The 13,890-nt window shown below is 39.7% G+C and overlaps 1 protein-coding gene and 1 long non-coding RNA gene across 2 annotated transcripts in view; one reads left to right on the top strand and one right to left on the bottom strand.

The window, feature by feature from the left end:
* Positions 1–13,406, top strand: part of G630064G18Rik (RIKEN cDNA G630064G18 gene) — a 38,666-nt gene extending 25,260 nt beyond the window's left edge. The window contains exon 3 of the long non-coding RNA NR_126063.1: positions 11,780–13,406. This is a non-coding gene — a long non-coding RNA (RIKEN cDNA G630064G18 gene). The remainder of the gene's footprint in view (positions 1–11,779) is intronic.
* Positions 3,446–5,404, bottom strand: AI429214 (expressed sequence AI429214). Its single transcript, NM_001039220.3, has one exon. The coding sequence runs from the start codon at positions 5,277–5,279 to the stop codon at positions 4,398–4,400; it is 882 nt and encodes a 293-aa protein (NP_001034309.1). The 5' UTR covers positions 5,280–5,404; the 3' UTR covers positions 3,446–4,397.
* Positions 13,407–13,890: the final 484 nt, after the last annotated feature.

Here is a 13,890-nt window from a genome sequence, read left to right as displayed (position 1 = left end):
ACATAATCAGAAGTGTGCCTTAACGGTTCCCTAAGCATCACTCTAAACTGGGTGAAAAACCTACATTGCCCAGCTGGTCCCAGACCATTTCCTGCCCTGTGGCTTTGGAGCCTGTAGTGAGACAATACATTAGACAGAGCACAGTGTGGTGGTCTTGGGACTTAGAAAAGAAAAAGAAATAGGAAGTTCCTAGTACTCTTTTCAAGGACACACAGTTTCAGTGACCCAACTTCCACCCACTAGACCATTGTATAAAGGTTCTCTTAGCTTCCAATAGTATTACACGTTGAAGACAGAGCCCATAAGCAACACTTAGCCAAAGCACAAGACTATATACCAAAACACCTTTGGTGCTTATATTTGCACAAACAGTATTGGAATGGTATATAAAAAACAATTTAAGCATTACTGTTTAGGCCTTACACACTAGTGTTTCACATCAAAATTTTTATGGATTTAATGTGCAGAAATACTTCAGCCCTCCCTAATAAACTTTTACCCTTAAGTTCCCTGAATTCACTCCATCTCATGATCATATCTTGGTATGACTGGCTGTCCTAGATTCAAATCAGTGGCAGATATTTGCCTAGAAAGAGCAAAGATCTTGGAGGCAGCTGGTCCAGAATGGGATTGCACAGTAGCCATGGGGATAAGATCTGGCATACCAAACTTTTCCGTATCCCTTTGACTATTGGATCATGTAAACACAGTACATATTTAAAACTACAAAATTTATAGACAAAAATAAGCAATAAAGAACATGCTAGCTTTAAAAAAAGGCGTCAGGTAAGAAACTTGACCCATATTTGTACCTGTAAATTATACTGGCACAGAGAAAAGGAGAACGTGAGGGACAGCAAGTCCTGGAGAGAAGCTTGAATATAGCAGTCAGGAGAATAGAAAGATTATTCTAGGACAGATATAATAGAACTACTTCATAATGTCAATTGCTTTTAACTATTTTTGTAATGGAGGAGAATTGACTCAAGTTTTCTGTTTTAAGTTAACAGAATTACTTAAAATATTTGTGTGTTAGAAAAATAACCAAAAAAAAAATTGGGAATAGTATGAAGAGAAAAACAAGGGAGAAGATATGTAAATATCCTACGAAGAGCAGTGACAGTCAAAAGTACTGAAGAGAATCCATCTGAGACTGTTGAAGAAAAGCAGCTGCCTATTGAGATGAGGTTTTCCGGACTGATTGGCTAATAGAGTTTGACCTTTATTACGGGGAATTCTAAGTGGAGCAATGTTCAGAGTTTTGATTGTATAAAATGTGAATTTGCTGAGAGGCTGAAGATAAAGTATGATGTAATTTGGACCTCAACTGAAAAGTTATTATGTAGGTGGCAATGACTTTTTCCATTTTATTTAGGAATGACTAAGAAGATATTTTCCAGGAAAAAAGATCATTAATGCATAAATGAAGGCTTAGCTCAAAGACTAAAATCTTAACCATGATGGCTACAGAATCTCTTGAGCCGGGAATCCATCCCATAATCAGCCTCCAAACACTGACACCATTGCACACACTAGCAAGATTTTGCTGAAAGGACCCTGATATAACTGTTTCTTGCGAGGCTATGCCGGGGCCTAGCAAACACAGAAGTGGATGCTCACAGTCAGCTATTGGATGGATCACAGGGCCACCAATGGAGGAGCTAGAGAAAGTACCCAAGGAGCAAAGGGGGTCTGCAACCCTATAGGTGGAACAACAATATGAACTAACCAGTACCCCCCGGAGCTCATGTCTCTAGCTGCATATGTATCAGAAGATGACCAAGTTGGCCATCAGTGGAAAGAGAGGCCCATTGGTCTTGCAAACTTTATATGCCTCAGTACAGGGGAATGCCAGTGCCAAGAAGTGGGATTGGGGGTGAGGGAAGTGGGGGGTTTGGGGGACTTTTGGGGTAGCATTGGAAATGTAAATGAAGAAAATACCTAATTAAAAAAATAATGAAAAAAAAGAGCCATCGTTTGCAAATACAATTAACTTTCACTCAAATAATCTGATGTGTGGAAAACAGTCTCTGGGTAATGCCATCAATGCTAGCATTTTTATAGAAAAATAAATCATAAATATGAGCTATCAAGGAACATGTGATTTCCCCCCATTAATGGCAAACTGCTCTTCAAAAAATGATAGTTTGTTTGACCGAAAACTAGGACATAGAGAAGATTCATAAAATCATTATGACCAAAATGGATTGTTTATAACAATCCCGCATTGTTATATACAATATAGATACATATGTGTACGTTATATACAATACACACACGCACACACACACTGCTATATTGAAGCCCTCAGCTTCATCTTGTTTTCTTGCCAGCAATTAAACTCTTTATGTAGTATATATTCATATTCTTTATTTCGCTGTTTTATTCTTGCATGATTATCACACACACACACAAACATACTTTATTAATGGTCAGCATTTCTCAGAAGCTGCAATCAGTCTGCTTCTTTTCTCTCTCCTAGCTTCTAGAAGTTTGTCCCATCTCCGGCTTCAATGTCTAACTACATGCCAATGATTTCCCCACTAGTCTAGCCTCTAAACCTTTCCTGTTGACTCTACATATAAATAACCTGCTTCTTTATACTCTCAATGTATATGTCTCAAATACACCACACACTACTTAGATATAAAGAATTATATTCAATCACACCTTCAAATTCGCCATGTTGTAGTCTTCCTAGCTGTATTGTGTTTTATTATACAGAAATATAATAAGAACATCCATCAAAACCAGTTAGGGTAAGGAAAGGATTTGCTAAGCTTACAGAGTACCACCCATCATTTAGGGGTGACATGGTAGTAACTCCCAGCAACAACTTGAAAGCGGGAACTGAAGCAAAGACCATGGAGGAGTATTGCTTACTGACTTGTTTTTCCAATGGATTTCTTAGCTTGCTTCCTAACAACCCAGTACCTTGCCCCAGGGTGGCACCAGCCACAGTAGCCCAGGCCTTGATATAATCAAGAAGTATCCCACAGATATGGACATAGGCTAGTATGATAGAGGCAAGTGCTCAAGTGAGACTCCCTCTTCCTAAGTGGCTCTAGTTTGTGTCAGCTTAGATAGAAACCAGCACAATGACCCCTTGTCAGATTCTTGATTCTGACATAAACATTCCTGATAGGGTCTTTGTTTCCCTCTAAACCTTTAGAAGCCAGCTCTCCATCATCTGCCCCTCCCCAACATTCCTATGCTACAGGCTCTCCTACCTGGTCATTAAGCTCTGAGACTGCAAAGACCTTGCCTAGCACAAAGTTCTCAAGTCTTCCCACAAAAGCCACCCCCACACACCCAAGCCAAAACATGGTCACATCTGTCACAGCAATGCCCTACTCTCTGGTATCGATTTCTGGTACCAATTGGTTGGGTTTCTGTTACTGGGGTGGGGTGGAGTGTGTATGTGTGTTGAATAAGCAAAACTAGCTTAGAGAAGAAACAGTTTTATTTAGTTAATAGGTTATTGTAGGTCATAGAGGGATGCAGAGACAGGAAGTGAAGGCAGAAACTTTTGGGCAAGGACTAAACAGAACGCATGGGGAAATGTGACTTACTGGCTTGCTTTCCATATCTTGCTGAGCTTGCCATGTTACACAGCCTGAGACTACCTGACTAAGGATGGCAGTGGCACAAACCCTCCCGCCTCAATCATTAAGGAAGTAAATGCTCCCTCAGAAATGCCTGGAGACCGGTGGAGAAAGGCAATTTCTCAGTTGAGGTTTCCTCTCCACAAGTGACTCTAGTTTTTGTCAAGTTGACAGAAACTAAATAGAATTCTGTCTTAAGGAAATTACTATTCAGTCGAGTACACAGGTACACAAGTCAAAATCCTAGTGCCTTTTCAAAGTTAGTCTCCACAGCCTCTTTATCACCAAAACCAGCCCTCATCGCTGCTTCCTAACTATCTTATATCTGTTTACTTCTTTCTCTCTGTACTGTCCACCACCACTCCAAACTACCATCATTCATATGTGTGTGTGTGTATAGAGAGAATACCACACACACACACATATACATACATATATATATATATATATATATATATATATATATATATATATATATTCCCCTAGATTACAAAAGTTTTGCAATTTCTCCAATTGTCTTCCATAATGTGAAAAATCTATTGGATTTAATGATTTAGACTTCAGTGAAGGAAGCAGAAGTAAATCTTACATTAGTTTCTAAATTTCCTCTATATGAGATGGTAATTACTCAAATCCACACCAGGTACATGTATGCACAACACATGTTATCACTAATCACCAATAGTCACCATCCCCTGGTTGGGCATAGTACATATCATCATTAGTAGTCAGCACCTCCTATCTGGTTGGACGTGTGAGTTGAGAATCATTAAAAAGACTTGTACAGTCTTCCTACACCTGCTTTGAATATGCCCGCCCAAAGCCGGAGCTTCCCTTCAGCATTTTCTCAGTCAGTCGCTTCCAGATGATCCTAGGATCATCTGAAAGCCTGGGGAAGCCCTGATGTGCTTCTCCAACACGGGTGAGAAAGTCTGTGGTATGAAGGTGTTCATCTATTTTCTCTTGGAGTAGTAGTGACTGCAGTAAAGTTTTCCTTCGTCTCAGGAAGTCAGACTGAGCCAGCTCTGCTCTTTTGCTATTACAGCTGGGACACTGCGAAGAAATGTGTTGCGTAATCGCCCCTATGTACGCCAGAGTCGCTCTCGTGTTTTCCAAATAGATTCTGTTCCACAGTTCATCAGGGATCGTACAATTGAAAGCATCTACCTCTGAGGTCTCTGCAATCCATCTGAGCTGCAGCCTTTTGGGTCTGTTGCTTTTCTTAGCTCTTAAATCCTGTCTCTGGTGAATCAAGTTTACTTTTTTAGTACAAAAAGACTGCAGGGCATCCAGTTCTTCTGCGGATTCCTTAGGGATTTCTGGTGGGAGTCTACGGTCGGGTTGAGATCTTTCAGAATGAATTTCTTTGCTCTTGAGATGGTTGATCCACATTTCACTCAGCTTATTTTCATCCTTCTGTAAGAGTGAAAGTTCTGACTGCTCGTCTTGCTCTTCCGAACTTGTAGTCGGCGTTTTGGTCTCGACTGGGCTCTCAGAGGTGTGTGAATAGGATTGTAATTCTCCAGAGAAGCTGATGGAACCAGAACTCAGTACCTCATCTGCACAGGACCCGGGGAACTCTTCTGAAACTTGAGTAGCACAGACGTCCGTCTGGGCCGGGCCTCCGTGCTCTTCTTTTGAGTCCTCCGGCTTCTGAGCAGGTGGCCACCCCATTGTCTCGGACTCAGTTCCTCATCTGCTTTGCTCTGGTCAAAAATGGGTCTGGAACCAGTAAAGAGGAGCCGACAGGGCACAATCTTTGGTGTAGTTGAGTGCCGCGAGCTTCTTCTTCCGGGTATGCCTTTCCTGGTTGACATGGCAACGCGGGCCGGTCATGCGCAGTGAGTGGTCTCCGGTATCCCGCCCCTTTCCTGTCTCTTGCAGGAGCCCGTTCAACAGCTTTTAATTCAGCCCTCAGGCTGCTGTGTGTAATTCAAGGGAAAAGGTCGCAAACCTTTCAGGTCAGACCAGGTGTTGAGCATACGTAAGTCCCATGGAGACAGACAGATGGCACTTGACAAAAGAGATAACGCGTCTTGCCGCAAAATTTCCACAAAAAGTGCTATCTGAAGTCCCCAGTAATACATACCTGTTTTAGAGCCAAGGGAGAAGCTGTTTGTAGATTTGCCTTAGAATAAAAATGGAAATACTCACAATATTCTCTAAGGTCTCTCCACAGTCTCTCAAGGCTCCTGAAAACCCTCGCAGATTCCTCAAAACCACAGTGTTAGGTGCTGTCCCTTCCAACTGCCAGATCCATACCTTCATCTCTAGATGTTGTGCTGTATGGCTATTACCACCTACAAGATGCTTTACACGGAGGGTTCGGGTGCATTTCCTGCATTCTGTATATCTGAGTCTCTGAGGATAAAGCCTAAAGATGCAGCCTGCTCAAGAAATCTGTTAGTGTGCTTAATACCACTTACAAAGGGACAGTGGGTTTTGTGACATGAGTAATTCCACTTTAAGAAAGTCTAAGTATCCTCCTATTTAATTTCAAACTCAAGCCCTTACCCAATGATACATCCCTCTAATACGGGGCTTTTAAAAGACATTGCCTCAGACCCAAATGCCATATAAAGGCACATGTTGAAAATCCTGATGATGACCCTAAAGCGCGCGCGCGCGCGCGCGCACACACACACACACACACACACACACTGGACTCTCAAATGCACTTTGTCTTCCTTCCCTGCATCCCTTCCGACACTGCCGACTCATCCTTGTGTGTCCTCACCCACTCCCTTACTTTGCCAAGGTCAATGGTCTGAAATATTCAAAGATAATCTGAGAAATTTGGTCAGCCTTCCTTTAAAGATAAGAACTTTCCAACTTCCTCATTTCGGCCAAATTAAAGAAAGCAGAAAGACAATTGTGGATCTAAGGGATTTCCAGCAGGATTCGTGTTTTTATTCTAAATTGTTTCAAAATCCTCCCTCATGCTCCCATTCATATTTCCATATAATTCATTTTTCTCCCCACCCCCAACAAGGAATGTGTCTTTAAAGTACATCCTCTAATAACGTCCATGTGCTAATACCCAGGCTCATCCAACTTCTATCTTTTAGCACTGTAAGTTTATCTGTTTTTTAAAAATAGCTTCATCTGTGACCAAAAAATATGAATAGGAAATTAATCAATTTTCTTTTCATAAAAGTAGCGAGATACTGTGGACAGTTTAACATTCTAGTAACTGCTGTTTAAGAAGAAAAATAGCTGCAGCATACTATCATGTTCAGATAATATTCATGAGGATAGAAGTCAAAGTTTGGACTTGAAAATAGAAGCTGTGATTTATGTGAATCACTGTCGACATTTCAAGTGTACTGCAGGGTGGAATTTCATGGTGTCTTTGTTTAAAACCCAAGTCCCTATTTGTTTCTTGTCTGTAAACTAAAGGTCAAATGCATCTACTGACTCCCATACCTGAGAGTCATTAGTGCTTAGTGTGCAGAGGTGAAGACATTGTGGAGCACTGGCAAAAGACATGCGGTGCTTCTTAGAGGATGGGAAGAAAAGTGTGAGCAAGAAGAACGCCGCAGATCACTTTTTTATTAATTGAATGTTTCAAGAGAGTGGCATGGTCAGAAAGCATGGAGGGGAAGAGGAGGAGGGAGTCCCATCTTCCCATTGGATCCCAAATTCTTTTCATACAAAAGTGAGAGACACAGATTACTTCCACTGGCTCGTCTAAATGTATGTTCAACCGGGATTCACAGGAGAAAAACACGGGAAGTCACATTCAACAGTTCTTGTTTTTAATTAGGATTAAAAAAAACAAACAAACCATGGAATTGACAGAAAATATGTATATACTTCCCAGAGAGTATAATGATAGCATTTCAGTGTCTCAACAATTGTATTACAAATTATTTATACTTAAGCTAACATATATCTACAAATTTCAGAATCCTTTCTTCTAGTTTATGCAAACAACTCTTAGTATTACATTTTCACTTCTTTGTGTTAATGTCATCTCCTTACAAGTTCTTATCTGAGTGGCTACAGAAAGTCATTAAATTGATAATATGTGGTATTCCAGACAGTCCTATATTTGTCAGTCTTCCTCAGGCAAATATTCAGTAAATGTTAAATTTCACCCTCTGTCTCTCCCCTTTCCCTCTTTCTCCTTCTTAAATAGGAAATATACAGTAAAGCCATGTTTCCCAGGCATTACACACATGGTATCTGTCACCCACATTTGCATACTGTCCATATCCACTAGCTTCACTAGAGATAATTTCAAATATTATAATTTATCGTCTAGTTTGGTATTGGAAAGATAAACCAGTATACATTGCTACATACTTTTTAGACTGTTTCCCTTTTAAAAATATATTGTGTGTGTTACCCTGAATCAACGTTCAGGTATCCTCCCTGGTTTCTCTCAGTAACTGCACGGTATCCTGTTATAAGAATGTACTATGTTTGAATGGGCAGTTTCTACTTATTCTTTGTGTCTCGGGAGACATGTATTGAAGATAATTCCCACTAGTGAGATTACTGTAGCACAGAGTAAAGATGCATGTGGGTTTCCAGCTGCCCTGGGTAAGGAGTATACCTTTGACATTTCAGCCAGAAACTATATAAAACTGCCTGTTCGGAGAGCGTGATTTATGGGCCATTTATTCATATTTGTGGGTCTTTGCTGATATATCTGAAATTATATCTTTTGTAATGTAAAATTGAACCTCTTTTGTTATTAGCGAAGTGGAACAGATTTTTATATAAATAAGGATCATTTAGATTTATTTTCAGTGTGCACTGCCTATTCATTTCTTTTATCTATTTTATTATAACACCTTCATCGTTACTTTCAATTATTTCAAAGCACTCAAACAACACTTTCTGTGTTGAAAATACTGTTCATTTTTCTGTGACATGAGTCCTAAGTGTTCTGTCAGTTTGCCTTACTCACGTATGTTGTTTGTGCCTTTAAAGGGATTCATTTTGTATGAAAAATTTTCAGTCCTTTCCCAACCGTTCTTAGATTGTAGTAGATTTTGATTGTATTGAAAGTGTCTTGTTTAACTGGCTTCCCTTTTGCTGGTGCACAGTCCTCCGAATTTTAACAGTGAGACACATGGAAGCACCCTTCAAACCCGGGTACAAACCATCTTGTTCCATCTCCTTTGTTTTCTCAGCTGGCCATGCTATCTGTAACAGTTTTTTTCCTATTGATTTTTTTCCTGTGAATTTTCAGATATACAATCACATTATGTGCAAATGACCACTTCTTTTTAGGCCCCTCAAGGCAGATTTGGTTGTGTTTGGGTGTTGGCTGTTGAATCCGAGTTCTCCAGCCTTTGAACAACAAGCTGTGCACCAGCTACTCGTCCCGCTCCCTTCATTTCTAATTCTGTTGTCTTCCTAATTGCATCTGTAATTACCTGAAAGGATAAGCCAATTATCTTTGAACTTAAAAGAGTCCTCATTTTCTAAATTAGATATTTGTCTTTGTCCAGATTGGTAGAGTACACAGACAACTTCTCATTGTTTAGAAATGGTTGGACATTAGATATATAAGTCAAGATGATAGGCATCAAACAAAGTTAGCCTCTGAAATACAATTGCAAAATTTTCGTATGTATAAGCGGATGGATAATTAGACTTTTAGAGAAATGTGTAGATTAATGAAAGCTCTCCAACCAAAAGTGTCAGATGTTCCATCTGTGTTCTTTTAATATTTTCAGAGCATTATTCACTTTATCAGGCTGACATTTTTAAAAACTATGATTAAGGCCAGGAATTTGGCTCAGTCGTGAAACGCTTGCCCCACATGTATAAATCCCCAAGTTTATTGGCCAGCGATGCAGAGCATATAAGTAAAAAATTCTGAATGAAATTCTGAGGATATAGCGGGTTCTATTTTTTTGCATAATTCCTAAATATGTGATACCCATTTTTAAAGTAAATATTTAGAAACAAATTTACCTTGACGTTGCTATTACAGATTAAACTAGCAACAGAAATTATGAGCCCAGGCATTCCGAATTTCCTAGTCTTATTTTTTAAGAGATAACAGCAAATCATAACATAATGAAATATAATAAGATCAATCAAAAAATATCCTCTGTCTATTGCGCAGGGCTAACCAATGTCTTAACTAACAATTGTTTAATTCATTACGAGAAGCTGAGAGTCATTTCAATTCTCTTTTTAAACAAAACTGGCATTGAGATCAAGGTATTTGTAGGACTGTTTCCTTCTAACTGTTTTACAGAAAGGATCTGTTCCGAGCCCCTCTCTTTGATTTGTAGATGGCCATTGTTTTATGACCACATGATAGTTTTTCCTCTATGCATGGCTCCATGTCCAAATTCCTCTTTTTACAAGGATGTTAGCTGTATGAGATTAAGGCACAACCTAATGACCTCATTTTAACTTAATTATCTCTGTAAAGACCCTGTCTCCAAATAAGGTCACACTCTGCATTCTGAATTGCCGGAGATCAAGACTGCGATGTAAGAATTTAGGTCATATGGGAGTCAGATTAAAAGCAAATTAATCAGTGCACTTTTAGGGTAGATGTTTTGTATAAAAAACGCTAGCAACCTTTTTCTTGGAGGAGAGGGGAAAGAATATTTAAATGTAGGGACCTGGCTTTGAAATATCTTTGGGTTGACTCATTGTAGAGCACTTACCAAATGCTCTAGGTTCAATCCTCAAAACAGACAATAAATAATAAATAAGGAGAGTTGTGAGGTGGCCTCTTTCTGGGAAGATTCTATCAGAAACTTGACTGGCTGGCCCCCCAGAGTGATCACTAGACTTTCATGACTCAAGTAAGAAATTGTTTTAAGAAAACATTGTTCTCATTGAGAAAATGTAGAAGTACATTTTGATTGATATATTTCAGGAAGTTTAATTATTTTAGGCATCGAGGCAATAATTTACCTTTGTTCTACCTGATTATCAGATAAAACTGCAAGAGTGTAAAATTCAAAATTGCTGTTTGAAAGCAGCATCTCCATGACTTAACTAAGGGCAGCAATGTAGACAATTCATAACAGACATTGCTAAGTACAAGTTTGAATGGCAGGATCACATTTTCCATGCTGTTTAATAGTTCTAGCATGGCGCTGTAAGATGAAGCTGTTCTGCAGCTCCCAAATCTCTGCTTTACTTAGCTCTGCTTCCTTGTGGCTAAAGCCCAGAATGATCTCCAGCATCCCCGTGAGATCAGAAAAGCAGTCAGACCCTGAGAGTGCACAACACTATTGAAGACTGGCTTTCAGATCAAATCTAGGAAATACTATAAAAGAAATCTAAATAGAATAGATTTCCCTTCAAAGCACAGAGGACCTATAAAATGAATTCAGCTGCGGTGTTTGAATCTGAATATGAGTTATATATATATTTTATATTTGGGAGAACTACAGGAATCTGTGGCTCTTGATGATGGGCCTGGAGTTCACAGTGGTTTTCCTGAAAACTATTCTGCAGAATTACTTCACTACTCAATATCTTGCAAAAGCATTTTACTGTAATTTTCTACTCACAAAGCAAGCCTTCACAGCAAAATGAATATTCATATGATTGCCTAGGGTTGAGTAACATTGAAATTGCAAATTATTCATTCAAGGCCACTCTCTCCATAAAATCATTTTATTGAAGTGTTCATAGTAATCATAAAAACAGAACCACACTCCGAAAGGACATATAATGTAACATACTGAGCTCACAGGCCAAAGTTATTTTATCTCCTTATTTTAGATAGGAATTTTCCAAAAACAAACTATATCACTGAAGAATGTGAGGCTGTTTCTCTAGAGCCTGCTTTGCTTAACGTGAAGGCTGTCAACCCAACAGGCTGAAACAGAGCAAGATTATGAGAGGCAAGTGAATAGCTTATTCTTCATGGCCGGGCCCTTGCTGCATGCCGCCATGTGGTCCGAGGCTGAGAGGTGTGCCCTGTGATAGCTAATGAAGCGCTTCCTTTATATCACACTAACCAGAGCTCTGATTTCAAGCTTGTATGTTATGCTACTGAGATCTCACAATAGTAGCCTTTGTTCTCCCAGGCAGAGGCTGTTTCTTGTCCATCCCCTGCCTACATCTCATGCACCAAACGTGCTAGACCCTTGATTCACTATGAAGGGCAGACCTGAGTCATAAAACACACCCGTGGTACTTCCTGAGATTGCTTTTGCTTTTGTCTCTTTCTTTCCTAGGACAGCATCCTCCCAGATACCCAAAACTGGCCATGTTGCAGCCACTCAGAGATAACAGGCTTAGGGTAAAAGACAGTGCTCTCCTGACATCACTCTTCTGTGTCAAACAGAGTAATGCAGTGAACATGATGATAGCAAGCTACAGGAAGAGCCACCAGTCAGAATGAAAAGAATGGCATCCAGTGGACCAAAATTCACACGCTGTGTGATCCTAAGTGTAACTAGGAAGCAACGAGTACCACCCACTTGATATAATTTTTACATATTACTCTTCTCTTGCAGATTTCGGCCCCTCCTTTCTTAAGCTACCATTAGATTGTGGGTCTAATGCAGACCTGGGAGTCTCCAACCCTTTAGGGGGTCGTATATCAGATAACCTGCATGTCAAATATTTTCACTATAATTCTTAAGAGTAGCAAAATCAATAGGTTGGGTTGCCACAACATGAGGAGCAAGTGGGTCACAGCATCAGAAAGGTTGAGGGCCACTGGCACAGAGGGTCTCTTATTTGAGGCAGGCCCTCCATCAATCCAAAACAGACTGCTGGGCTCATCAACAGAAATGTCACAGTTCTGGCGGCTGAGGAATTCGTGATCAAGATTACGGAAGAATCAGTATACAGTGAAGCCCCACTTCCTGTCAGAAGCTATGCTTTCCTCCTGTGTCCTCATACAGTGGGAAGGCAAGCCACCTCCCAGCGAATGCTGCCACAATGCCGCCGACTAAATCAACAAGTCTTTGACTCATAACTCCAGTGTCTTTTGCCATCATGTTACCAGTGCTATTTTAATACAGGAAACTCTGAGGAACATAAACACTCAGACCAGAGTACGCTGGGTGTTCCTTTATGACCTATATAGATTTTAAAATCACTTTGCGTTTCTGATTTCTAAGTTTCATATGTACCTTCTACCTAGCCTGTAAATGCAATCTAAGGTACTAGCAAAATCACATATATGAAATGCTTTGAACAGTCTAAACATGCATAAAAGTTACTTCTTCAACTTAAGTATGCATGAAGTGATTAAAACACACACACTCATGCAGCCCCGCTATCCCAGCATTTATTTAGTCTTCAAACTCTTACAGAGTTTCTTTTTTTCTTTTTTCTTTTTTTGTTTGTTTGTTTGGGGTTTGTTTGTTTGTTTGTTTTATTTTGTTTTGTTTTCCGAGACAGGGTTTCTCTTTGTAGCTCTGGTTGTCCTGGAACTCACTCTGTAGACCAGGCTGGCCTCAAACTCAGAAATCTGCCTGCCTCTGCCTCCCAAGTGCTAGGATTAAAGGCGTGTGCCACCATGCCTGGGTCTTGCAGAGTTTCTGATGCCCCAATTTTTGTTCAATTATCAAGTTTACGTGTCAGAAGAATGCGATGACCAGAAAAACAGATCTCTCAGTGCCAAGCTTCATTTACAAGCAGAGGCCCGATTCTTTTCTTTCCATGGCTAAAATGGCATATGTCAAATGCGTTACTTGAGGATAAACGTACATAAAATCCACAGTTAATTTCCTCCTTTCTTCTTGACTATTTAAGTAAAAATTAATTTCTGTGAAATTATTTAATGTTTGATAAAGGAAAATGTTATTCATGCATAGGTCTACATTCTATAATAACTTAATCATATATGTGAAAGAGCACATAGTATATTCATTATTGTAGCCATAATTAAAGACAGTATCTATGTATTTTCAATAGTAGCTGAGTAACTTTGCATCATCCCATATTAAGGTGTTTTTTAAAACCTAAAGCAGTAAGTTTGAATCAAAATATATCTGGGATATAATAGGTGCCCTCTTCCCCATCCTGTCCCTAATATTTGTTCAGTGGTTTAGATGATATACTTAATTAAAACTATTTGGGATGGTAATGTATTTATATCAACAACTAAACCCTACATATGTGGGAGCTGGAGTGATGGCCCAGCCATTAAGAGTGCTTGCTGCTATTCCGGAGGACTTGAGTTAGGTTCTCACCACCCATCTCAGGGAGTGCACAAATGCCTATATTTAAGCTCCATGGGATCTAACACCCTCTTCTGGCCTCTTCTGAGGACACTTACACACACACACACACACACACACACACACACACACACACTCTCACTCACACACAT

Source organism: Mus musculus, chromosome 8, assembly GCF_000001635.26.
Source record: "Mus musculus strain C57BL/6J chromosome 8, GRCm38.p6 C57BL/6J".
Classification (NCBI taxonomy): domain Eukaryota; kingdom Metazoa; phylum Chordata; class Mammalia; order Rodentia; family Muridae; genus Mus; species Mus musculus.
The sequence above is the reverse complement of the archived record's forward strand: the minus strand, read 5'-3'. Positions and strand labels throughout refer to the sequence as shown.

What these genes read in the sequence shown, in the direction of transcription:
- AI429214 (NM_001039220.3), bottom strand. Translation starts at nt 5,279, where the DNA reads ATGGGGTGGCCACCTGCTCAGAAGCCGGAGGACTCAAAAGAAGAGCAC.